This window comes from Rhamphochromis longiceps, linkage group LG7 (genome assembly GCF_057381845.1).
Source record: "Rhamphochromis longiceps isolate RC_006_pf linkage group LG7, R_longiceps_female_GT1.1, whole genome shotgun sequence".
Lineage (NCBI taxonomy): Eukaryota > Metazoa > Chordata > Actinopteri > Cichliformes > Cichlidae > Rhamphochromis > Rhamphochromis longiceps.
The window spans coordinates 29,977,732-30,005,323 of NC_140563.1; the positions used below are offsets into that span (position 1 = coordinate 29,977,732).

Below are 27,592 nucleotides of genomic sequence, written 5' to 3' on the forward strand. Positions count from 1 at the left end.
GAGAGTAGGGATGGGTACCGGTATCCGGTGCCATTATGGCATAAACGGTAGTAACCAGACTGATTTATGATTTCTCAGCTTTATTTCGGTGCTTTTTTTCCCCCCCTGAGATGTGATACACTTGAGATTCTAGCCAATCATTTTATGTTTCCAAGGATAGTAGGTGGGCCCAGGCTAAAATGACCAAAGAAAAAGTGGGAAACAGCTGAACATGAGAGGTTTTTGGACAAAGTTTGTGTTTTTTCCATTGTTTAAGCACTGCTTCCAGCCAAGAGTGATACCATTTCTTCACACAAAAACTCAGTAATCCTGTGGTAGAAAAACATTAAATTGTGTGTCATACTGTAAATCACATGATCAAACACATGATTAACCCTCTGTTGTAGAAAAGAAATGTAATTGTTAGCGCTGCGCAGGTGTATACCGGCTCATCATCCACATCGGCACCAATGACATCCCCAAACAGCAATCTGAGCTGCTGAAGTTGGACTTCCTCGAACTCTTCAGCCTCCTTGGTCAGTTGCAGGTGAGTGCTTTTATCTCTGGGCCCACCCCCACCTGTGGCAGAGGGATAGGCCGTTTCAGCCGGCTGCTCAGCCTTAACACCTGGCTTTCCTCTGCCTGTATCGCCCACGGCGTGGGTTTTATTAACAACTTTGATGCCTTCTGGGAGAGGAGGCATCTTTTTGGGGCAGACGGGCTCCACCTCAACGCCTGGGGACGCCGTTTGCTGTCCGCCAATTTGGCATTTGGCGTACAGCACTCCCGCACATCGCCACTGTCTGCCACTGACTGATGTTCCCCTGGTCCCAGCTCCTATATTTGTTCCACTTTTAACAGTAATACACAAAACTCTGGACTCGGACCTCTCTTTCCCACAGTCAACACAATACCCGTCATAATCACAAACAGAGAGCAACAGAATTATCATAAATCCAGTAACTCCAAAAACATTAATAACCTCCGGCCTCTTCAAAAATATCAACATCCATTCAACTCTATTGTCAAAAATCCACCAGTCTCAATCAGTATGGCACTTTTAAATGTACGCTCTCTGTCGAACAAGTCTTTTATTATTAATGATTTAATTTTAGATAATAAACTTGACTGTTTATTTTTAACTGAAACATGGCTGGGCTCGGATGCACCAGTTGTTCTCACTGAGGCCTCCCCACCAAATTTTAATTTCTCTTTTTCTATTAGAAGTGGTAAGAGAGGTGGTGGGACTGCATCTTTAGCCAACAACACACTCACCACCAAACAAATTTTATTTGATAATTTTACCACTTTTGAATTCCACGCTATTGTTTTCAGCAGCCCTCCAGTTTTATCTGTCACAATTTATAGACCACCCAAAGACAGCGTTGCTTTTATCAAGGAATTCTCAGAATTTTTAACAAACATACATTCAAAATATAATATGATAATTTTAACCGGTGATTTTAACCTGCACATAGATAATCCTTCTGACCCTGCAACAAAAGAATTCTTAAACATTCTTCACTGTTTGGATTTTACCCAGCACGTCACACAGCCGACTCACAACAGAGGACACACTCTGGACCTGGTCATCACCCATGGGCTGTCCACCAGCGTGTCCTCTGTTGTTGACTTGGCTGTCTCTGACCACTACTGTGTGGTTTTTTTTTTTTTTTTTGGCCTGTCCCGTTTGGCTCTTTTGCCATCAGAATTATTGTCTAAAGGCAAAGAAAGATGCCCAACGGATTTACTTTACCAAACTGACCATCCCAGCCTTGCCGTAATGGTCCATTTGATTCACCTTTTATTGTTTATTTTATTTTCACTTACTGAATACGGGACAGACTTGACTGGGGGAAAGAAGGGGAGAAAGAAAGAGGGAAAGAGAAACAGCTGAGAAGAGGGACGGGGGAGAAGGGCAAAAGACAAAAACCAACAGAACGGGCAGAGAAAAAAAAATGCATCACCTGGATCACCTGCTGAGAAAGAAAAAAGAAAGCAAGCAGAAGAGAACAAGAGTAATAGAATAAACAACATCACAATGATATATGGGAATATGACAGTAAATACTAAATGTTAAACATTATTGTGCAGCACATAAGATCAACAGAACACAGTGTGCTTTGAGGTAGGAGCCAAAAAGGGTGTAGTTTGTGGGTGTGATCACCCGTGTGTACACCTGTGAGCATGGACGCGCTTGTTTTTTGTTTTTTTAAAAGGTTCCTTCATGTAATAATCTGCTAGAGGGTGTGGGGGGGCCACAGCCCCGTCCTCCAGGGCGTGAAGCAGGTGTGTTTTTTAACATCACCGGTTTTATTCAGCGGGAGACCTCGGTGCGAACTATGAGGAGGCGCTATCTAACCTCTGAAGTGGCTGCAAATTTTACCAGGGTTTTAGTCAAATGCCCCCCTGTGATTTTACCTGCACCCTGCGATTTGATCTTTAGTTATTTTAACAGCAAACTGAAGAAAAGCCTTGACTCCGTTGCTCCACTCACCACCAAAAAGATTAACGTAAAACACGTATCACCCTGGAGAAACGAAGAAGTCAAAAAACTCAAAAGAAATTGCAGGGCAGCAGAAAGGAGGTGGAGGAAAATAAAAATACTATCAACCATCAAATATTTTGCGAGCAACTTAAAATGTACAATAATACATTAAGGAACTCAAGAAATTCATACTTCGCCAAAATAATCAGTATTAACAAAAATATTCCCAAGGTCCTCTTTTCCACCATAGATCATTTATTTAACCCTGATTTTAACAGCTCCCAAAGAACCCCCACAGACTCACTCTGTGAGCAGTTTGCAGACCACTTCAGGGGAAAAATCAGCGCCATCAGATCTGATATTTTATCTAATCGCGATATGTTTGTAAACACATCTGAGGCCTCGATTGTACCTGAGGAGACACTGGACAGCTTTGTCCTGGTTAATGCTGAGAACTTTCAGAAGGTTTTCTCCACAGTGAGACCCACCACATGTCTTTTAGATCCAATCCCTTCTTCACTCTTTAAAACACTTTATGGATTTTTTGAGGCTGAGCTTTTATACATGATGAATTGCTCTCTTCAGTTGGGTGTCTTCCCTGCTGCCTTTAAAACGGCGGTGGTGAGGCCCCTTCTGAAGAAGAGCAATTTGGATTGTAATGATTTTAATAACTACAGACCTGTATCCAACTTTCCATTTTTAAGTAAAGTCTTAGAAAAACTTGTTTTTACTCAGATTAATGATTTTCTAAATGATAGACAGATCCCGGAGATATTCCAGTCTGGATTTAGGGTGAACCACAGCACAGAGGCGGCTCTCCTAAAGGTTTTAAATGATCTTAGATATAACTGGGACGCCCAAAAGCTCTCAGTCCTGGTGCTACTGGATCTAAGCGCAGCCTTTGATACAGTAGACCACGCTATTCTTTTAAACAGACTAAAACACATGGTGGGCCTCTCTGGTGCTGTACACAACTGGTTCACTTCTCATCTCTCTGACAGAACTTTTATGGTGAGTATGGATACATGCTCCTCTAAAATCCATAAAATAACTTGTGGTGTGCCTCAAGAGTCGGTTCTAGGCCCTGTACTTTTTTAATTTGTATATGCTCCCTCTCGGTGGTGTCATCAGGAGGCATGGAGTGAACTTCCACAGTTACGCTGATGACACGCAGCTGTACATCTCTGTGTCTCCTGATGACACCAGACCAATGGATGCCCTTTTTAACTGTATTTTAGATATAAAATCTTGGATGGCAGAAAACTTTTTACAGCTTAACCAGGACAAAACTGAAGTTTTAATCGTCGGTCCTGAGGCTCAGAGAGAGAAACTCTTGTCTAAATTAGAGGCATTTTCACTATGTCCTTCGCTACAAGTGAAAAACCTGGGTGTTATTTTTGACTCTGAGCTTGGTTTTATCCCACATGTTAAACATGTAACCAAAATTGGATTTTATCATCTAAAAAATATAGTCAGAGTCCGCCCAATTCTCTCTCGGGCCAACACGGAGATGCTGATGCATGCTTTTATTACCAGTCGCATTGATTACTGTAATGCCCTGCTCTCTGGTCTTCCTAAGAAGAATATTTCAACTTTACAACTTTTGCAAAACTCGGCAGCTCGTGTGCTGACGAAGACCAGAGGGCGGGCCCACATTACACCGGTTTTAGAATCGCTGCACTGGCTCCCCGTGTGTTTCAGGATCGATTTTAAAGTTCTTTTATTGGTTTTTAAATGTCTTAATGGTCTTGGGCCTTCTTATCTCTCAGATCTGCTTTTACCATACGAACCCTCGCGGACCCTGAGGTCCTCTGGTACTGGCCTTTTGATTGTCCCTAAAGTCAGGACACATACTCACGGAGAGGCAGCTTTTCAGTGGTATGGTCCTCGTCTGTGGAACAGCCTGCCGGAGGAGCTCAGGGCCGCAGAGAACGTACATGTTTTTAAGAACAGGCTCAAGACCCACCTTTTTAATTTAGCTTTTACTTAGCGTTTATTTATTTTATGCTTATTTATTCTATCCTGTTATTTTATTATTAATTTAGGCTTTACCTAATATTTATTGATTTTAGTCTTATCCATTTTTTTAATCTTCTTACTCTATTTATATTTATATTTATATTGTATCCCGTTCTTATTTATTTTATCATTTTACCCTGTATATAACCTATTGTGTCATATCTCCAGTGTTTCCTCGGAGGGGGCTCTCTGCACCGGGGCTGTGATCGACCGTGGCTGCTGGGTCTCTGGGGGTCCTCTCAGCCTGGCTGGGGGGCTCCTTTGCCTCCCTCCTGCTGTGTGCCCAGCCTGGAGGCTGCGGTCTGAGACCAGCTCCCGGTGCAGACGGCTCTCTGTTATAGTGTTTCCTCACTTGGCTCATGTGAACCCAGCCCAATTTTTAGTCTTTAAGTGTGCGCGCGCGTGTGTGTGTGGGTGGGGGCTGGGGGGGTGGAAGATGTGTGTATTCACATCATTTATGTTAATGAGAGCGTGGGGAGTGAGTTGGAGGGTGGGGTGGGCTGCTTTTAACTATGTAAAGCACTTTGTGCTACATTTTTTGTATGAAAAGTGCTTTATAAATAAAGATTGATTGATTGATTGATAACATTAAAGTGTGAAATATTTATTAATATGTAAATGTGAAAATGTATTTATTTATGTATTTATTCTTATTGATATATTGTATACTGTGGTGGAAGGTTGGGATTTAAGAATTTACCTGAGAGTGGAATAATGGTATAGTCTGTTACAGCTGAACATATTTAAGGCTGCCAGTTGTCATTAGAGATGGATTTTTGTGCTGTGAAGAAGCTCGACAAATTAGTTGTTTTAAGGAGAGCTGTATAGCAAATAAATACTTTGTTCCACTACACTTGCCTTGGTCCATCTCACTGTGTTTCCAGCCGCTAAGGGCCGCCCTGTTACAGTGTGAATGGGTGAATGACTGAATGTAGTGTAAAGCGCTTTGGGGTCCTTAGGGACTGAGTAAAGCGCTATACAAATGCAGGCCATTTTACCATTTATTTCTGTTAAAGTTAACCCCCCTAACCTGTTAAAGTTACTGCATTAGTCAATTAACACAAACTGAACACTATGAAGCCCTGCAAGGTTCAGTGCACAGAAACCATACACACTGCAAATGATGTAAGACATTCACAAATTTATAAGTGCACAGGACAGAAACTGTGTTTTGTGTTTATGTCGAGATTTTTCATGAGCACTTTTACCCTGCAAGCCAGAATCGCCCAGGGACACACACATTATTACAGAGCTTGATTTATCTTACACACGCACACACTGATGGATGCATCAGAATAATCTGGGGTTCAGTATTTTACTCAGTTACACATGGACTGGAGGAGCTGTGGGTCAAAAAACCTGACCTGATCAGTCGATGCTCCACCTCCTAGAAATCACATTTTTGCTGATTTGTTTCTCCTCAGGACTTCAAACTGAAGGAAAACACAGTTCTCCAGGTAAAAAGAAATCAAGCGGAAAAAGGTAAATACAGACCAGCAGTAAACTTTGAAGTTATTTTTTTCAGATGTTCACTTCTTTACTGATGACTCTGCTTTCTGTTTAGAGTCTGATGATGTCAGGTTCGTGGGAGTAACCAGTCGCTGTGCAGGAACTCTGGAGATGAAACATCTGGGAGAGTGGAGACCAGTGAAAGGGCATCACTGGACCCTGAAAGAAGCAGCTGTTATCTGTTAACATCTGGACTGTGGCCCTACTGTTTCTGTAGATTGGAGATATGAGTCCCCATTAAGATCTATGTGGATGAATCTGATCTGATGAAATGCGTAACATCAGATTTCTCTTCTGCTATCATGGATCTCACCTGTTCAGGTGAGCCTCTCACTATATATCACAAAACTGTAAAACTGCAGATTCAGAAACACACCAGCTACAATTGTGACAGAGCAGAGTTTCAGGATTCCTCGGGACCAGTCACCAACCTGCTCTAAATTCTTCTTCAGCTCAATCAAGTTTCTGAGCTCCTCGATTCAATAGAAGATTCTTTGGTTGTCATCATGACAGAAACTAATGACTTATGTGGTGGCTGTAGCTCAGGTAGTAGAGCACTTAGAAAACGGAAGGTTAATGGTTCGATCGTAGTTGGGCAAGATACTAACCTCATGTTGCTCTCCGATGCATCCATCGGAGTATGAATGCATATGTGAATGTTACATAGGAAGCTCTTAGAAGAAAGTGCTTGGGTGAATGAACAGGTTGTGTAAATGTCTTTGAGTGCTCAGACAGAGCAGAAAAGTGCTATATAAGAACCAGTCCATTTACCATTTACTGGCCACAAATTTGAACAGATCAGTTGATCCTGGATTTTCAGCATCATCAAACTCACACCGTGCTTAGTCTGAGTTGTACTGCTTCATGACAGTTGGCATTTAGATTCCCTGCACTGTGGCCTCTGTGCAGATCTCTCAAGAAAGTTGAATATGCCGTGGACCTCGCTCTTAGTTTCCAAATATGTTGAAGATCATCCAAAGGTCTTGAGGACGGGGGAAATAAAAATCAGACTCAGAACCAGAATCTTTCTTGTCATTGTCACAGGTACAACAAAATTAAAACGTAAAAAACAAACATAAAAGTGTCCAAGTGAAAAAAAAAAAGACAGGAGGCAGAATTGGGAATAAGAAAATAACAGACACTTAAAGAGACAGCCAAGCTGATGTTATCACCACTGAGAAAGAAAGAAGCACTAAATGTAATGTGTCAGTTGTTTTCTCTGTGGCCATGTCCTGTCCCTCAGCCAGGTACCAGAGCTGACTGCATAGTGGAGTCAGCTGCACTCATTTTACTGAATTCCACAAGCGAAATAAGGACAGTACTACACATCCAAAAAGGAGAATCCCAATAGGCTCAAAGAGGATTCCTTTTTTTTTTTTTACTGTGCAGCAATTGATTACCGGTTTATTTGTGCCATTAATTAGTGTCAACTAATTTTTATTCAATCTCCGCACAGGATATGCTTGTGAAGATGGAATAGGGGGGAGAGCAGAAGTGCGTTGAAGTTCCACAAAGTGATGAATGAAGGACATGCATATTGTATTGAAGAAATAAGTGATGAGAATGCTGTTATTTGCATTTACCAGCTCACCTCTGTCAGACCTTTTGATAAACAAAATTCTAATGAAAGTGAGAACATGTATACTGTTACATCTTTCAGAAAATGTTTTGAAATTGTGGTGCACAGTTCAGAATAAATGTTTTTCAAAAACCATTGCGTCTTTTTAGTAAATGTTTATTTCCAAAAGAAATTTCTAGAAGTTCAGAACAGGATATTTCCCGCTTTTAAGAATTAATTAGAAGATAACTCTTACGTAATTAAACTAAAATACTCTTTGAGAGTTAATATATAAACTCTTTTTTTCTTTTTTTTTTGTGTCCCGTTTGGATCTTTAGCCATCAGAATTGTTGTCTTAAGGCCAAGAAAGATGCCAAACGGATTTATTTTACCAAGTGGATCATCATGGCCTTGCCATATTGGTCCATTTGATTGACCTTTATTGTAATTATTAATTTATTTTATTTTCAGTTGCTAAAAATGGGACAGACATGACTGGGGGATAGGACAGGGAGAAAGAATGAAAGAAAAAGAGGGAGAGAAAGAAAACCAAAGGGGAGAAGAGACGGTGAGAAGGGGGGGGGAGAAAAAAACACCTGGATCACCTGTATGGAGAAAAAAAACAGAAGAGAAAGCAAACAACAGAGAGCAACATAATAAAAAAAAAAACGGCACCATCACAATAAACTAGCTAGCAGTAGATATCAGTAGATACTAAATAATAAACGATATTGTGCAGCACGCAAGATAGACAGCGCACAATGTGCTTTGAGGCAGCAGCCAAGAAAGCTGTAGTCTGCGTCTGTGAATACCCGTGTGTACACCTGTGTGCATACCTGTGTGGATCAGCATGCTTGCATTCCAAAGGTTTCTCCATGTAACGATCTGCTAGGGAGTGTGGGGAGCCACAACCCCGTCCTCCAGGGTATGAAGCAGGTATGGAGGAGATCAAAACTCCAGACATCCAGAGGCCCGCAGAACACAAGAGACCAAGGAAGACCAACAGAGGGGCAGCCGCGCCACTGTCCCAGTAAGAGCTGAGGAGAGTCCCAGATGAGGGTTCACTCAGCAGCCGCGGAGCAGAAGCCAGGGGGAGTTGCAGTGACGCGCCCGTGAGCTCCGCCGGCAGCCAGCTGTGCCTGAGTGACCGAGCCCCAGGCCGAGAGGCCGGGGGCACCCCACCTCCGAAGTGGCCCGAGCGAGCCCCAGGCTCCAGGCCCCGATAAGCGGCCGCCAAGGAGTGAGCCGGTGTGTACCCGGACGCCCACCCCCAGACACAAAGAACCACCAACGCACCGACACCTGGGGGAGTCCGCCACTGGCAGGGGAAGTGGTGGTGGGTGGAGATAGGCCTCCAAACCTTGGAGGGCCTGAGATGTCCCCAGAGAGGTGGCGTCTGATACCCAGCCTGACATATAGACACAGACATACAGGCACACACAGATACAAACATCCATTCCCACCCTCATGCTCTCATATGCACTTACTCCACACTCAACCAACGTGGAGACAGACATAAAGAGACGCTGTACACACGATCACACTCCCCAAGCGTACTCTACGAACCGGGTCTAGGTACCCTTGCCCCTGGAGGGGGGAACTGCACCCAGACCAAGGTGGTGTTACCCTTTTCCCTGCGGTGGGGAGAGGCAGACCGCCCAGAAGGGGACAGAGGGGACAGAGGGGGGGTAGCCTCCTCTGCACCCTGGTGACATACCCCTACTCCAAGGCCCTGCATGTGTGGGTGGTTGTGGTGGAGCGGGAAGAGGGAGGCAGCTGGAGATGGGGAGGGAAGGAAGGGAGGGGCAGGTGACCCCTCCCTGGGGCCAGCTCCCCCGCTGACCCCAGTAGGCACTCCCATACTCCGCGACCCGCCAGGGAAAGGGGGCCCAGGCCCATCCAGACCGGGGACCAGCGCAGCAGCGCCCCCCGGCCCCACAGAGCCCGGGACAGTCCACCCAACCCCACCACAGAGAAAACTGCACCCACCACACCATCCACTCATCTTCCAGACTACATGAGACAATAGACGCCCAGGCTGAGATCTTCCTCCACCTCTCCTGTATCTCCCCCTCCTGCAGAGAGTTCCTGAGGAGAGGAAAGCTCCTGCAAGGTGTGACAATCTCCCCCACCAGTTGAAGAGCCCCCCAGGTGGCTCGACACACCGGCGGCACCCCGCGCCAGGGATGGGCCCCCATGCACCCACCCGCCCACAACCCCGGCAACACACAAACCAGGACCCAAGGCCCCGAGGCCCGGACAGGGCCCCAGCCCAGAGACGGAGCGCCCCCAGAACCTCACGCCCATCCCGGACCCACCCAGGGGCAGACAGGCTACCAGGTCAGTAACCCACGTCCGTCAGCACAGACCCTCCCCTAGCCCCGCTGCACGCAGCCACGAGGAAACAGTCACCCGAGAGCCAAAAGAGCCCCCAACCGGACATGACCGCTACCCCGGGTTGAGCCCCCCAAGGAAGATGCCTCCGGGGAACCCCCCGACGCCCTAAGCCTGTCCCTACCCCCACACCAATCACAACAGTGAAGGCGGGACCAAACTATGACCCCCCACCCCCACTAGGTGATGGAGCTGATCAAAGGAGCCCAGAGCAATTGATCTGATGTGGTGGCAGAGGCTGTATCAAGACTAATGTAATCTAATAGATAATTTCTATATTGGTTAGAATTAAGATTGTTTTTATTTTTCCAGTTCATGAGGACAGTTTTCTTGGCTATGCATAGGGCAGTGAAAACCATATGGGCTATATTCTTTTCTGAAGTGACATTATCTAAGCTGCCCAGTAAACACACTAAGGGGGAGGTTGGAATGATACATTTCAGACACTTTGATAAGTCTTCACATATCTCGCGCCAAAACTTCTGCACTGGTGGACAGAACCAAAGAGCGTGAATGTAATTGTCTGGTGTATTGCCTTGACAGTGTGAGCAGTTGTTGGAAGATGTAAAGCCCATCTTGAACATCCGATGACCTGTATAGTGCACTCTATGTAGTATTTTGTATTGTATTAATTGCAGACTGGGATTTTTAATCAATTTAAAGGTTTTTAAGCATACCTGAGACCAGAAGTTTTGGTCTAAGCTGACTGATAAATCTGCTTCCCACTTTGCAATAGGAAGGGATATTGATTCATCTAATTTAGAAAGTGTTCTGTATATTTTAGATAATAATTTGGGGGATTTAAGAGTAAGGAAATGTGCCGCACTTGGTGGTGTTTGTAATTCAACTTGACTGAGGTTAAATTTCTTTTTACTATGGATTTAATTTGTTGATATTCTAAAAATCTTTTCTTGTTGATCCCATATTGTGCAACTAGTCTGTCAAATGAAATAAATTCTGTTCCCTCTAATATATGTTCTAAGTATTTAATTCCTTTACAACTCCATTCTGGGAAATTAATCATATTATTGTTTTGTAATATGTCAGGGTTATTCCAGATAGGTGTATGTTTGCATGGGATTAATGAAGACTCCGTTATTTTTAGAAACTCCCACCATGCTGTCAGAGAGAAGCTGATGTTGATACTTTTAAAGCATTCATGTCTTTTGATGTTTGAGCTAATAAATGGTAGGTCTGAAATCTCTAGATCCTTGCATAGTGCCTGTTCAACATCTAGCCAGGGCTCATCTAAGAAGGTATGTTTTGACCATTCTGAGATGAACTGAAGCCTGTTGGCTAAGAAGTATTGGTGAAAATTAGGCAGATCTAATCCTCCTCTATCCTTGGTTCTTTGTAGTGTTTTTAAGCTGATACGCGGGGGTTTATCTTTCCAAAGGAATTTGGAAATATATGAATCCAGAGATCTGAACCAATCTTGTGATGGTTTGTTAGGGATCATCAAAAATAAGTAATTTATTTTTGGCAAGATCATCATTTTTATAGTGGCGACCCTTCCCATGAGTGATATGGGTAAAGATTTCCATCTAGTCAGATCGCCTTCTACTTTCTTTAGAAGTGGGATGTGGTTTAATTTAGTTAAGTCTGAAAGCTTAGGAGAAACATTAATACCTAAATATTTAATATTTCCGGATTGCAGTGGGGCAGAGGAAGAATTATGGAAGGAGCAGTTAATGGGGAGAACTGTAGATTTTGGCCAGTTAATTGAATAATCTGAAACTCTTGAAAACCAGTTTATTAGAGTAATTACCTCAGAGAGGTTGGTTTGTGTGTTTTGCAGAAAAAGCAACACATCATCTGCATAGAGACTGATTTTATGTTCTATGTTCTTACATTTTATGCCCTTAATTGTTGTATGCCCTTAATTGTTGTCTTGATTCTTGCTGCACAGTCTATTTACGCCTACCTACATACCAGTAGACACTCTTTCAATGATGAGCACTCAATGATGATGAGCTGGGAGTCAAAGAGGCCAGGAATCAGTGTCGACTCACAGTTCTTTAGCCACGCAAACAAACCACAATCTGCATAGCAATCCACTGTCGAATCAGTTTGCAAGTTGTCTCTTCCTACATGTTAGCTTAACCTCCGTGCTCTACCATGTGCCTAATAGCGCAACTGTGCTCTCTCACCACAAGGGCGCTCTCACTCACAGTCGGCAGCCTTTTCAACACTTTGCAGCAATTCCCCAACTCTCTGTGAATGATACTCCTTATCATTAAGCAATTGTCATTGATCAATGGTCTTTGATCAGTGGTTGTTGATCAATGGTCAGGACAATTTGCATATTAACCTCCTAGGACCTGGCGTCCACATTTCTGGACATCACATTTTGGGATGTCTAGACCAAAATACTTAATTTTTCTCTACCAGGGCCTGATATCACCTGATGAGGACATTATACTGCCACTGTTCAATCAAAATTTAAAACAAATGTCCTCATATGTGGATCTTATTTTTCTCAGAAACAAAAATTAGGAAAAAAAAATCTGGTAATTCTTTATTTTTACATTGATCAGGTCCCAATCAACCCAAAAAGCAAAGAAAAATGAAAAATGCATGCCATGAAACAGTTCGGGTCTTAGGAGGATAATGATCGTAAACTAACAGCCCATTGTTCATTTAGTTGGCTAGTTTCTGTCATTGTGCAAATGTAATGTTTATAAGATTGGAGGAACCTGTAATCAGCTGAGACTAAAGAAGCCAATTGGATGAGTGTTGAAATGTTTCTCCCACTGAAAATGCTAAGTCCAGATGAACAGAGTGAACTTTTTGGGGTTAATGATGGTTATTACAAATTAGTTCTCTCTTCTAAGTCTGATGGTAATCTTTTTTTTCTCACAGTAACCTTGTTATATAAAGAGGAAAATATCAGTTCAAATGTGTCAGATCTGTTTCTCTTCAGAGTCTGTCAGGTTGGGGGGAGCCAGTCGCTGTGTAGGAACAGTGGAGCTGAAACATCAAGGAGAATGGAGACCAGCAATTGACTATGACCTCAGGAAAGCAGCTGTTCTCTGTAAACATCTGGACTGTGGATCTGCTGTTTCTGCTGTAATCAGACCGAAGTCCTCACCTGCAGATGTGCTGGGGATCAGCTCTGACTGTTTTCAGTCTGGAACTACTCGAAGCGAGTGTGCAGCACCAAAAGCCTCCAACTACACCCTGGATCTCATTTGCTCAGGTAAGACCATGTGTGACATCATATATGACAGCCAGAATTTCAGGGTAATCCTCCCTCTTTAAGTTTTAAGTTCTCCGAAGAAATGACAGAAATCACCTGCTCCAACTGAGTGTGACTGTAACTTCACCTTAAATAATCAACTGTCTTTACAGACTTGCTGGTTCAGCCCATCATCCAGGCATCCTCCATGGATGGGGTTTCTGAGGCCCAGGAGCAGGGGCTTACAGTATCCAGGCACTCCAACTTCACCATCAGCTGCTCCATCCAGCCACAATACCCAGGAGGCTCCTTCCAGCTCACCTTCAACTCCACCAACACAGCGTACAGCTACACCCAGCCAGCTGTCAATCACTCTGCCCACTTCCTGTTTCCTGCTGCAGTGCCCGCCCACCAAGGAAACTACAGCTGTGTTTATCACATCTACGTTTTCTCTCATAATTTCACTGCTGAGAGCCACCTGCTGCCTGTCACTGTCTCAGGTAAGCTGAGAGATGATGAAATATCAGTCTGGAAAAAATATCAATCTAAACTTACTGAAAATGATCTGGAAACATCCCATGTGACTAAGATTATAGAAAGTGTATAAATGTCAATAGAAAACATTGTTGTATCACATGCATTAGTAATTAACTTGGTTGTCCTTAAGTTTACTGGTTGTCCTGCTTCCCGTTCCACTAACTCTGTATATGCAGTCTGCGGACTTGTGTTTCTCATATGCATCTCACTGACCACTAAAAAACAAATTAAAAAAAGGCCAGAGTCAGGTTACTGAGATGTTTCAAGGCTGAAATAAAAATTTCTTACTAACCAAGCAGAGAGAGAGAGTTCAGTCCTCAGCTGAGCTTTATTCAAAATCTTAAACTATACTTCAGTACTACAGCTACAAGAAGTATTCAGAGAGGAGTGATGATTTACAGAAGTGCCATCAGCAGTCAAGTATTAAAATCTTTTCAAAAATCTTTTACTTCTTTCCTTATGACACTCTGCTTTCTGCTCAGAGTTTGTCAGCTTGGTAGGAGGACCCAGTCGCTGTGCAGGAACGCTGGAATTGAAACATTTGGGTGTGTGGAGACCAATGGATAGCTCTGACTGGACCATAAAGGCAGCATCTGTTATCTGTGAACATCTGGATTGTGGCTCTGCTATTTCAGTAGAATGGCGAGAGGATTCCACAGAGAAATCTGTGTGGAAGATCCAAGACGGCTGCATTGAGTCTGGATCAGCTATAAAAGAATGCTTACAACTTTGGTTGTCTTCCTTCTCTCTGTATCTCACGTGCTCAGGTAAGCCTATCAATATGATCACATTACACTGATAGTAATGTGTCAGGTAGACGTATAAATCACCTAGACTGGCAGACAATCTTGAGCAGCCTGGCAAAGCAGAGCTTCAGGAGTCCAGTGGAACAACCAGCAGCAGCTTCTTTGGTTGCCACTGTCACATCCCCGAGTGACGGACTGGCCACAAGTGTTAACAGCTCAGCTTAGCCAGGGTTCATTATTACCTTCACCCCGACACAGCCTTTGTTTTCCAGAGCACCTCCAAATACTCCTCATTTGAACTTGTCAATGTATTTGAATGCTAATGCTAGTTTCTAGACAAATGTTAAAAACCTCGGTGTGTGCCTTGAGGGTTCCTTTAGACTGTGTAGACAGGTGAGCGCAGTAGTCGAATCTAGCTTTTTTCATCTGAGACCGCTAGCCAAGTAAAGCCATACCTGCCAGCTTGTGTCTTTGAACGTGTTAGTCATCTGTTAATTACTTGCAGACTAGACAACTTTAATCCTCTGTACTTTGGTTTAGACCAGGCTTCTATTTATCATCTGCAGTTGATCCAAAGTGCAGCTGCTCCTCTGCTGACTGGTACAAAATGAAAGGCACATATAACCCCAGTGTTGGCTTCTCTACACTGGCTTCCTGTTTCTTACAGGATCCAATTTGAAATATTACTCTTTGTTTTTAAATCACTAAATGGCTGAGCCCTCTCTTACCTTGGGTGGCTGTAGCTCAGGTGGCAGAGCAGGTCAGCCACTAATCAGAAGGTCGGTGGTTCGATCCCAGGCTGCATCCTGGCTGCATACCAAATATCCTTGGGCAAGATACTAACCCCGTGTTTGCCTACTGGTGGTGGTCAGAGGGCCCGGTGGCGCCAGTGTCCGGCAGCCTCGCCTCTGTCAGTGCGTCCCAGGGCAGCTGTGGCTACAATGTAGCTTGCTATTGCCAGTGTGTGAATGGGTGGATGACTGAATGTAGTGTAAAGCGCTTTGGGGTCCTTAGGGACTAGAAAAGCGCTATACAAATGCAGGCCATTTACCTTTCTGAGTGTCTATTTATTTTTGCTCCAAAAAGAACCAGGAGGTACGGTTAAAATCCAATGCTATTCATTCCACAGTCTAAACTTAGATCTTGTGGTGATGGAGCCTTCTCTGTGGCAGGTCCCAGACTCTGGAATAGTCTGCCTCTAACTGTTAGATTTGTATAAATGCTGGAACATTTTACATCTTTACTGAAGACACATTTTTATGGTCTGGCTTTTAGCGCAGGTTGACTGAAACATGTTTTCTTTTAACAGTCCTAGTTATTGTTGTTTTAGTTTATTTTATTGTCCTATTGTATTATTCCTTCTGTTTTATATTTTATTGCATCATTGTTGTTCAATTTACTTATTTTAGTTACATTTCAGTTTGAAAAGCACTTTGTGCAGCATGGGGCGTTTGGAATGTGCTATATAAATAAAGTTGACCATGACTTTTCCTGCATAGCCAGGTCTCCATTTAAGAGACCTTTAATGTTAATGAGACTTTTTACAAGGAAAAATAAACGGTATATGTTCTCATTATGCAGACACATTTGCACATACATTCCATCCCCATAATGTTCTCTCTATGGTTCCCGTTGTGCATGTTTAAGGCTGAGAATTTTCACAACAGACGATATTATTCCAGACCTCAAAGGGAATATCCATAAACGTAATAAAAATACAAATATTTATAAGTTACTCTGCATCAACTGTCTGTCTGGTCATCTGGCTGATCTGAATTGCCAAAAAAAACCAAAACAAATAGCCTTCTCAATGTAAGATATACAGTGGTATGCAAAAGTTTAGGCACCCTTGATAATTTTCATGATTTTTCTTCATAAATCATTGGTTGTTTGGATCAGCAATTTCATTTAAATATATCATGTAGCAGATGAACACAATGATATTTGAGAAGTGAAATTAAGTTTATAGGGTTTACAGAAAGTGTGCAATAGTTACTTAAACTAAATTAGGCAGGTGCATAAATTTGGGTACCCTTGTCATTTTATTGACTTAAATATCTTTAGCACTAATTATTGGAAGACAAAATTTGTTTGGTAAGCTCACTAACCCTTGACCTACATACACAGGTGAATCCAATCATGAGAAAGGGTATTTAAGGTAGCCAATTGCAGGTTTTTCTCCTCTACATCTTCTCTGAAGAGTGACTACATGGGAGCCTCAAAACAACTCTCAAATGACCTAAAAACCAACATTCTTTAACATCATGGTTTAGGGGAAGGATACAAAAAGCTATCTCAGAGATTTCAGCAGTCAGTTTCCACTATAAGGAACATAGTGAGGAAACGGAAGACCACAGGTACAGTTCTGTTTAAGGCCCAAAGAGGCAGGTCAAGGAAAATCTTAGATAAGCAGAGGTGGAGGATGGTGAGAATAGTCACAGTCAACCTACAGACCAGCTCCAAAGACCTACAACATCATCTTGCTGCAGATGGAGTCACTGTGCATCGTTCTAATATTTAGCGCACTTTGCACAAGGAGATGCTGTATGGGAGAGTGATGCAGAAGAAGCCCTTTCTGCGCACATGTCACAAACTGTGTCTCTTGAGGTATGCTAAAGCACATTTGGACAAGCCAGCTTCATTTTGGAATAAGGTGCTGTGGACTGATGAAACTAAAATTTAGTTATTTGGACATAACAAGAGGTACCTAGACCCGGTTAGTAGAGTACGCTTGGGGAGTGTGATCGTGTATACAGCGTCCCTTTATGTCTGTCTCCACGTCGGTTGAGTGTGAAGTACATATGAGAGCATGAGGGTGGGAATGGATGTTTGTGTCTGTGTGTGCCTGTATGTCTGTGTCTATATGTCAGGTTGGGTATCAGACGCCACCTCTCTGGGGACATCTCGGGCCCTCCAAGGTTTGGAGGCCTATCTCCACCCACCACCACTTCCCCTGCCGGTGGCGGACTCCCTCAGGTATCGGTGCGTTGGTGGTTCTTTGTATCTGGGGGTGGGCGTCCGGGTACACACCGGCTCACTCCTTGGCGGCCGCTTATTGGGGCTCGCTCGGGCCACTTTGGAGGTGGGGTGCCCCCGGCCTCTCGGCCTGGGGCTCGGTCACTCAGGCACAGCTGGCTGCCGGCGGAGCTCACGGGCGCGTCACTGCAACTCCCCCTGGCTTCTGCTCCGCGGCTGCTGAATGAGCTCTCATCTGGGACTCTCCTTAGCTCTTACTGGGACAGTGGCGCGGCTGCCCCTCTGTGGGTCTTCCTTGGTCTCTTGTGTTCTGGGGGCCTCTGGATGTCTGGAGTTTTGATCTCCTCCATACCTGCTTGATACCATAGAGGACAGGGCTGTGGCTCCCCACACTCTCTAGCAGATCATTACATGGAGAAACCTTTGGAATGCAAGCATGCTGATCCACACAGGTATGCACACAGGTGTACACATGGGTATTCACAGATGCGGACTACAGCTTTCTTGGCTGCTGCCTCAAAGCACACTGTGCGCTGTCTATCTTGCGTGCTGCACAATATCGTTTATTATTTAGTAACTATTGATATCTATGACTAGCTAGTTTATTGTGATGGTGCTTTTTTTTTTTTATTATTATTATGTTGCTCTTTGTTGTTTGCTGTCTCCCCTGTTTTTTTTGTTTTTCTTTCTCTCCATACAGGTGACCCAGGAGTTTTTTTTTTTTTTGTTTTGTTTTGTTTTTTTTTTCTCTCTTCCCCCCCTTCTCACCGTCTCTTCTCCCCTTTGGTTTTCTTTCTTCCTCTCCCCCTCTTTCTTTCATTCTTTCTCCCTGTCCTATTAAAAAAAAAAAAAAAGGACATAACAAGAGGTGCTATGCATGGTGGAAACAACACAGCATCCCAAGAAAAAAATTTGGTGGTGCTTCCATCATGCTGTGGGGCTGTGTGGCCAGTGCAGGTACTGGGAATCTTGTTAAAGTTGAGGGTTGCATGGATTCCAGTCAATAACAGCAGATTCTTGAGAACAATGTTCAAGAATCAATCACAAAGTTGAAGATGCACCAGGGCTGCATATTTCAACAAGACAACGGCCCCCATATACTGCTCAAAATCCACTAAGGCATTCATGCAGTGAAACAAGTACAACGTTCTGGGATCTCAGTCCCCAGACCTGAATAGCATTGAAAATCTATGGCGTGACTTAAAGTAATAATAATAATAATGGATTGGATTTATATAGCACTTTTCAAGGCACCCAAAGCGCTTTACAATACCACTATTCATTCACATTGACACACTGGTGGAGGCAAGCTACGGTTGTAGCCACAGCTGCCCTGGGGCAGACTGACAGAAGCGAGGCTGCCATATCGCACCATCAGCCCCTCTGGCCAACACCAGCAGGCGGTAGGGTAAAGTGTCTTGCCCAAGGACACAACAACCAGGACAGAGAGCCCGGGAATCAAACCGGCGACCTTCTGGTTACAGATGCGCTTCCCAACCCCCTGGTTTTCCTTGCTCGGAAACCATCAAACCTGACTGAACTGGTTATGTTTTGTAAGGAAGAGTGGTCCAAAATACCTTCAATCAGAATCCAAACTCTCATTGGAAGCTGTAGGAAACATTTAGAGGCTGTAATTTTTTCAAAAGGAGGATCTACTAAATATTGATCTCATTTTTCTGTTGGGGTGCCAATACACCTGCCTAATTTCATTTAAGTAACTATGGCACACTTTCTGTAAATCCTATATTCATTTCACTTCTCAAATATCATTGTGTTCATCTGCTATAAGATATACTTAAATGAAATTGCTGATCCAAACAACCAATGGTTTATGAAGAAAAATCATGAAAATTATCAAGGGTGCCTAAACTTCATATCACTATTTTTTTTTGTAAATAGTTTGTAAATAGATCATTGCAAATATTCAAGCATTGTACATATTGAGCGCTGCAGTAGGAGTGGTCAATAGTTAACTTTTTATTTACCATAAAAAGTTGATTAGTGACATTGATATCAGACTTGGCTAATGGTAGCAGAAGTGTTCATCTTAGTAGAGCTGGGCGATATATCGAGTTTTTAAAACATATCGATATATTTTTATACGAGATATAAGATGTGACAATATCCTTTATATCGATATAGTCTATGTTACGTTATAATTATAGTTGTGGAGCCGCAAGTTTGCCTCTCTTTCGTCCACTTTTGTCTCTACGCAACGTTACTCCGCCTCGCCTTCACTGAAGACAACTCCCCCTCCTCCCCCATCGCTTCACGTGCAGGCAGCGACAAGATGGACACGGCAAATCTCCGTTAACGAGTTACTGCGCATCGCCCCATGCGTGGGGCTGGACGGCGTCAACGTGTTAACGAGCTAACCGCGCTAACGAGCTAACCGCGCTAACCCTAAAATCCTTTCATTCTCTCAAAAGTTGATAGCGCGCCTTATGTATGAATTCTGGTTGTGCTTGATGGCCGCGAACCGATTTTATGTGGTACACGGCGCTCAGCAATCTGTCAAAAAATGTTTTAGTACGACTTTGGTAAACTACGAAGCTGCAGCACTTGATGGATTGTCGGCGCATTACGGCTACCGAGGAGCTTCGCGGAGTGATCCGTACTGTGCTTCAACGTAATATTACCTATTGTGTGTGTATAAGGACCATAAATGGCACCTGTAAGAGACGTGGTTATGAAGCGGATTTCAAACTCCAGGCTATCAGTCACACAGTAAAACTTGGGAACAGAGCAGCTGTGAAATCTGTCTGTCTTTGTTATTACGCTCAGCATCTTTTAGTTTACATTTTGACTGCACAATTGTGAGCTCTTTGTTTAGCACAAAAACAACCTTGTTTTCTTTTATTTATGGAGCATTTTTATTTAATGAATGCTCATAATTTAATTTTGAGTAATTTTTCATGTACATCTGTGCTGTATGTTAATAAAAGTGCCTGTGTGACATCTGGGACACAGCTTTGACTAAGAACTCTCTTTTTGTTCTTACTTTATGGCTTAAAAAATATATCGAGATATATATCTTATATCGCCATCCAGCTAAAAAATATCGAGATATGAATTTTGGGTCATATCGCCCAGCCCTACATCTTAGCTGAGGTTATTCCCCCATAAGAAGTATCTTTTTAAGTGTTCTCCTTTTTCTATTGGTGCTTTCACACCATATAACTGTGAAAGTACCACCAGTCAAATCCAGGTTGATCTACTTCCATGCAGAGGTTGTCTGTTCCTTCTCTCTGTATCTCTGTGGCTACTCTGCCTTCCTCCCACAGTCACAAAACCTCCAAGTTAGTCTCAGAAAAAAATATTTTTCTTGTGTGTCTGCTGTCTCTGATCTCTCTGTTTGATCTTCTCTGATGTCTCCAGACTCTGTCAGGCTGCTGAATGGTTCCAGTCTGTGTTCAGGCAGATTGGAGGTGAAGTCTAACCAGAGCTGGTCCTCAGTGTGTGAAGCTGACTTTGACCAGCAGGATGCAGAGGTGGTCTGTAGGGAGCTCGGCTGTGGGCCTCCTTCGGTCCTCCAGGGGGCGCTCTATGGAGAAGTGGAGGCTCCAGTGTGGAGCAAAGAGTTGCAGTGTGGAGGCCATGAGTCTGCTCTCCTGGACTGTAGAAGCTCAGGCTCAGCTAGAAACAGCTGCTCACCTGGCAAAGCTGTTGGACTCACCTGCTCAGGTAGAAGAGGAGCTGCAGCTGTGATGTGGTCAAACTCGTTTATTCTTTTACTGATGACTCTCTACTTTCTGTTAGAGCCTCATGATCTCAGGTTGGTGGGAGGAGCCAGTCGTTGTGCAGGATCACTGGAGCTAAAACTGGGAGATTGGAGACCAGGGCCCTGTTTCAGGAAGCCGGTTTAGTGGAAAAACTGAGTAAGTATACCCTGAGTTAACGAAAACTCTGGGTTTTCGGTTTCACAAAGCGAGTTCAGCTGCAGCCTGAGTGAGTCACTATGACGACACACTCCGTGAAGCTAACCTGCCCCCTAGCAGGTTTACTACAACTAACCCTGACTGTCTCCGCCCCTTTGTCGGAAACCTGACAGTAGGAAGTGTCGGACATGGCGTGCCACTTCCTTGAAGAGCCAGTAGATCGTGAAGCCCAAATTCTCCGCAGAGCTCTCCGCCGGGAGAGAGTGATCAGAGCGCGTTTGGACATTTTATCATTTCCTGATGATTTTCTGTGTGAACGTTACCGTTTCTCAGCACAATCTATAAGTTATTTGGATAACATCCTCAGGCCATATATTACGCATGTGACACATCGCGGACATTCTCTCAGTTCATTGCATATTATTTGTATTGCACTTCGGTTTCTTGCAAACGGGAGCTTTCTGTATAATATTGGTGACGCTGAGCACGTTTCCAAGGCTACCGTCTGTCGGGCAGTCAGGAATGTTACAGTTGCACTGAAACGTCTCCTGTACTCGTCTGTGGTGTTCCCCGGTCACAGACCCACAAGATTTATCAAAGAGGGATGCCACAAAATTGCAGGTATCAGGATGACCAAAACTTAATGTATGATGTGGTGATACTTGGACTACTACTTAAATTGCACATTTATTTTCAGGGTTCCCAGGCGTGATTGGCTGTACAGATGGCACTCACATTCCAATCATTGCTCCTTCAGTAAATGAAGGAGACTATGTGAACAGGAAGTCTTTCCACAGCATTAATGTACAGGTACATAGTTCCCTGTAGCATGTCAAACTAACAAATTATTTCATTATAGTAATGGATGCTAATTTGTGTTCTCTGCACTGTGAAGATCATATGTGATGCTGCCAACATTATCACAAATGTGGAAGCCAAGTGGCCAGGCTCTGTCCATGACTCACAAATATTCCGTGAATGTACACTGAGCACAAAATTTGGACATGGTGAGTTGAGAATACTTTAAAATATATAAAGACCAATTGCTTCAGGGACATTTGAACTGAAGTGTATCCTTCTGTCTTAGGAGAGTTCACTGGCTACTTGCTTGGTGATAGGGGGTATCCATGTTTACCCTATTTGCTTACCCCTTACCCTGACCCTGAACCGGGCCCACAGCAGCGATATAATCTGGCTAATTGCAGGACAAGAGCCAGAATTGAAATGACTATCGGAATGCTTAAGGCCCGGTTCCAGTGCCTGCAAAGACTCAGGGTCACCCCAGAAAGGGCATGTGACATTATTGTGGCATGTGTGATTCTTCACAACATTGCCACAATTAGAGGAGAACACTGTCCTTCTGAACCAAACATCAGCAGTGATCCAAACCATGAACATCCTGACCCTCCCACGGACATACAAGATGGAAGAGCAGTCAGAGACACCATATGTCACAATCATTTCCTTTGACCCATCACCTCAACATGTTGAAAGAAGAATAAACAGATTTTTTGTTCAACTGGCTTTATTGGTCGCCTGTATTTCCTGTACACAAAGTATTAAAAGATGTAAACCTCATAAAGTGTCTCTGTTGCTTCCTCCTCTGTAACAGCTGTCAATGTTTCTTCATTATTTTCCTGTAGTAAAGAAATAGACAACATTGCTGTTCTACTGTAAACTCATATAATCTGTGGAGTATTACTCACAACTGCATGTTGGTCTGGCTCAACAGGAGGCTGCACCAGATGCAGTACACCACCACCATCAACTGATAGAATATGAGGTTTATACAGGTCACTTATAACTTACAAGGGACCAAATGGCAATTAACAAACATACCAAGCACCTTACACTTCATTGTCATTATGCTCTCAAAGACAACCAAGACTGAGGGAAGGCAAAATCAGTCGGAAAATAACTTCACTACAAAATAATCCATTATGGTAAAGAGTTTATCAAATGAATGAGTAGCACTGCAAAGGTGACTGTGAAGAAAGGATGTATGCACATCATGTATTATTTTGAATTTACCCCTTATGTAGGCACTTGTGTCTTGCGGGGTTATTGACTCAGAGGATGTCCCCGCAGAGATGCCTTCGGCCACAGGGCGCCCACTGTTTTGGCTGAGGGCCAACTGCTCAGCCTCTGTGAGTGGTGGTGGTGGAGGACCCCCACCTGTTTTTCGGGCCTCCGCTTTTTTTCTGTTGGCTATAACGGGCCACATTTGAGCATACAGAGTAAGCAAATATGTACTTGTAATGTGCTCAGATAATTTCAATAAGTGCTTACAGAAAGAAAATTAATGTAGCCTCTAACTGCAATTGATTTACATGGGACAAACAGACCAAGCACTATGGCTCATAATACAATTACACCTTACCTGTTTGGACTATATTTTTATATTTCATTTTTACTTGCTGCCAGGCACGTTTGGGGCCTGTTGGGTTGCACCTGCGCTCACATCACATCACAAAATAAAATGTATAAAATAACAAATAAAATAACATATGATAAAATAACGTGTTAAATGGGTGGAAATCCCTCGATCAATGTTTATATTAACACTCATGCATTGACTCTGTCGGCTATGTTTTGCCATGCATGCTCCCTTTCTTTTGCAGCTGTGGCTGTGTTACTTTTTTCCGCGGAATTTGCATGTTATCGGCATATGCTGCCATCAGAATTTCGGCCTCAAGCGCTGTGAAATACATTGACCGCGCCTTCTTTCCCTCCGTCTCCATGGTGACTCGCTTAATCTGTGCTCCGCTTATCAGGGCTTTATGTATCCTCGTCCGCGCGCTTCACTTGGGGTTAAAGCAACTCCGCGTTGACTGAACTAATTGTTATCAGCCTTTCTGAAACGGAATATTCCGAGTTGGACAGTTCGGGGTTACTCAACCGTGAGTGTCGTTTTTCACTCTGAGTTTTCCAAACCGGCTTCCTGAAACAGGGCCCAGTGGAAGCTTCTGAGTGGATCCTGGGCAAAGCAGCTGTTATCTGTGAACATTTGCACTGTGGTTCCCTTGATTATGTGGAGGCTAGAAATGAGTCCTTGCTCAGATCTGTTTGGAGAGTCAAACCTGACTGCGTTCAATCTGGATGTGCTCTGAGGGAGTGTGTAACATCAGAATACTCTTTAATGATTATGAATTTCACCTGCTCAGGTAGGCTCACCACTGACATCATCCATGACAGTTATACCTGTCACATGCTTTCTGTCATGAATATAATGTTTGCTTAGTGGTCTTGATTGTAAAGATTGAGAAAGCTTCAGACCCTCCAGGACACACTTGCAGGAAGCATTATGCTCTGTGTTTGGTGCTCATTGTTTGAATGAAAGGTTGATGTAAGGTGACCTTGTAGAATCTGTGTGTTTACAGACCTGCTGGTTCAGCCAAACATCCATGCATCCTCCATGGATGGGGTCTTTGAGGCCCAGCAGCAGGGGCTTCAGGTGTCCAGCCGCTCCAACTTCACCATCAGCTGCTCTATCCAGCCACAGTACCCAGGAGGTTCCTTCCAGCTCACCTTCACCTCCTCCAACACGGCATACAGCTACACCCAGCCAGCTGTCAATCACTCTGCCCACTTCCTGTTTCCTGCTGCAGTGCCCGCCCACCAAGGAAACTACAGCTGTGTTTATCACATCTATGTTTTCTCTCATAACTTCTCCTCCGAGAGCCGCCAGCTGTCTGTTGCTGTTTCACGTAAGCTGAAGTTTTCTGATTTTTTTGGATGCATATAAACACATTTGACCAATCACGGCACTGAAGAGAGTGAAACAGTCAAAGTGTTCAACATGGCGGAACACTTGTTTGTTGTGTCACAGAATAGCTCACAATCAGGTCTTTGAAATCATCTCTTCCTTCTCATGTGTTGTCCCAAATCTGCTACCCCACTGAAATCCTGAAATATGGATGAAAGCTTCAACTGCTGGATCAGACCAGAAAATTCTCCCTGCTGCCGCTTTCTCCTGAGAATGGCATGCACCCAGGATCAGGACTAGCTCATCGTCGCTTGATGTTCTCTCCATTTTTTCCACACAGTGGGCTTTCTGAGGATACTTTTTTTTTTTGTAAAAACTTAACGTGCTCAGTATGTGTGTAGGTTATATGGAAAGTTCACATACGGGAAAAATTATAGCATCTCATTTTTGTGTATGAGCCTTATAATTAGAGCAAAGATCATGTTTCATCACCTGGATAAGTCTGGTTCTGAGTGCGGTCAACTCCGAGAAAGATACAAGCTTCATCTCATCTATCATGCACCCCTCAGCCATTTTCAGGTGTACTTCCTACACCTAGCTAAGACTCAAATACTTTATTCAGGACCCAGAACCAGGGTTAATCTGCTAATAGCTCACTTTGTTACTATGATACATAGGGCCATCCTGGCGTGCATGAAGACCCACACCTGATGTTGCGTTCCAGTTTTCATTTGTCAAAACCGCAGTGGTCTCAGGACTGATGTTTAGGTTTACTTAATCCCTACAAACCAAAAAGTGCTTCACGGTGAAAATGGATAATGAGCCGAAGCAAACTGAAAAAGTAGCCCAAGAGTTTCTAAAGGAAAAAAGATGGGTGATTCTTTAACAACCAAAACAGCCACCTAATGTCAGCACAACAGAGGAACTTTTCAGAATAACCCACAAGCAGAGCATCTCAGGGAGGGGATCCAGGATTTAGTGAGTGATGTTCATAGGTCCTCAACTTCAGGCAGCCAGTGACTGCAAAGGATTATTATGAGTATAAAAAAAACAATCCGTATATTTGACCAATTCGTGAGCATTCTGAAAATATGGATTAAAGTGTTTGTAATTGAATACTTGGTTAATACTTTAGTTTACTGTTTAGCTAAACTTGATGATTTCATTTAAACATCCCCTGTGATGGTGTACTGAAACAAAACTGTCCAAATACTTTTTCTATACTACAGTACAGTGTCTCAAATTATATTTGTAATATTTCAATGAAGATATATTTGCACTTTCAACAAATAATTAGAGATGTATCTGTCACGGTCCGGGGCAGCGGCCGTGTGGAGAGTGGAAGGAGGACTCAAAACGCAGCACTTATTCAGGTGTGAGGGTGATTTATTGATAATATCAAATATAAAGTGGGGATGGTAAAACAGAACTAAGGATGAACTAACTGGGAGAAACTACACAAAGAAATAGCAAACCTGAGCATGAAGGGAGAACAGCAGGGAGAGCACGCAGGGGATTACACCAGGTATGAACACAGACGACGCGACGAGGAGCAGAGGAAATCACACACTATAAGTACACAAAGAGACACTGGGAAATCACACACAGGTGGGGGAAACAGCTGGACCTGATTAACCTGACGAGACAGGGGAACACTAACACCAGGGACCAACAGAGGGAGCACAAACCCAGAACCCAGTGTCTAAAATCCCAAACACAAACCATCCCAAAACAGCCATGAATAATAATGAAAGTAATAACAATAAAGAACATAAACATAAAGTCACTGAGTCATGGTCGCAGGACCATGACAGTATCACTATTTTTAGTCTGATTAACATATTTCATTTCACATATTCTTAGATTACTATTCTTATATCTGAACAGCTGTAAAAAGACTGTTTCTTCTCAGAGATCAATCAAATATTTTATTCAGGTTCAGTGTAATAATTTAAACTACTGAACTCATTAAACTTTGTTCCATCCAACAGCTCCAGCAGCTCCAACAGTTCATACCATCACAGGAGTCATCCTGCTGCTGATTCTCCTGATTGTGATTACTGCCCTTTATTTCTGCTGGAAGGTACTGAAACATCTTTGTTGCTGAGAATGAACTGACAAGAGGATCAATGCAGTCAGTCTGATCTGTGATGTCTCTGCAGGCCAGCAGGGAGCAGACGCTGAGCAGAAAGGACACTGACGTGGTTTACTACAACTACAGTGATCACGGAGAAGGAGGATCAGCTGAAGATGAAAGTCGCCAGGGAGGAGAGGAGGACTTCAAAGAAGCTCATCTCAAATCCAATTGAATTTCTGAAAAATGACTATCATAATAGTTAACACAACAGTTTTCTATTGAATATAAACTTGTGTACTCACTTCACTGATGTATTGCTTCATTTAAAACTAGAGGGGAAAGCACAATGTCATCCAACAAACCAGGGGCGATTCTAGGATTAGAGCTTTGGAGGTGCTGAGCACCCAGAGAGCTGCCCAGCCAGGCAAGATAAATCATAAGATTCTTAAATTCATCAAGTCTCTCTGTGCCTGGGTCCTCGTCTCAAAACATGACATCACTGTTTTATACATTTTAACACAATTTAATCCCCATATTTGTGAAAGAA

The 27,592-nt window shown here is 43.3% G+C and overlaps 2 protein-coding genes across 2 annotated transcripts; both read left to right on the forward strand.

Annotated features, from left to right (window-relative positions):
• The first annotated feature begins 10 nt into the window (after nt 1–10).
• On the forward strand, nt 11–6,376 carry LOC146665555 (uncharacterized). Its single transcript, XM_085410943.1, has 4 exons — nt 11–20; nt 417–526; nt 5,911–5,968; nt 6,051–6,376. Exons 1-4 carry the CDS (start codon nt 11–13, stop codon nt 6,179–6,181), a joined length of 309 nt encoding a protein of 102 aa, XP_085267069.1. The 3' UTR covers nt 6,182–6,376.
• Nucleotides 6,298–27,457, forward strand: LOC146665556 (scavenger receptor cysteine-rich type 1 protein M130-like). Its single transcript, XM_085410945.1, has 10 exons — nt 6,298–6,316; nt 12,871–13,146; nt 13,299–13,625; nt 14,145–14,429; nt 20,763–21,068; nt 21,144–21,230; nt 24,226–24,426; nt 24,643–24,969; nt 26,960–27,051; nt 27,131–27,457. Exons 1-10 carry the CDS (start codon nt 6,298–6,300, stop codon nt 27,275–27,277), a joined length of 2,067 nt encoding a protein of 688 aa, XP_085267071.1. The 3' UTR covers nt 27,278–27,457.
• The last annotated feature ends 135 nt before the right edge of the window (nt 27,458–27,592 follow it).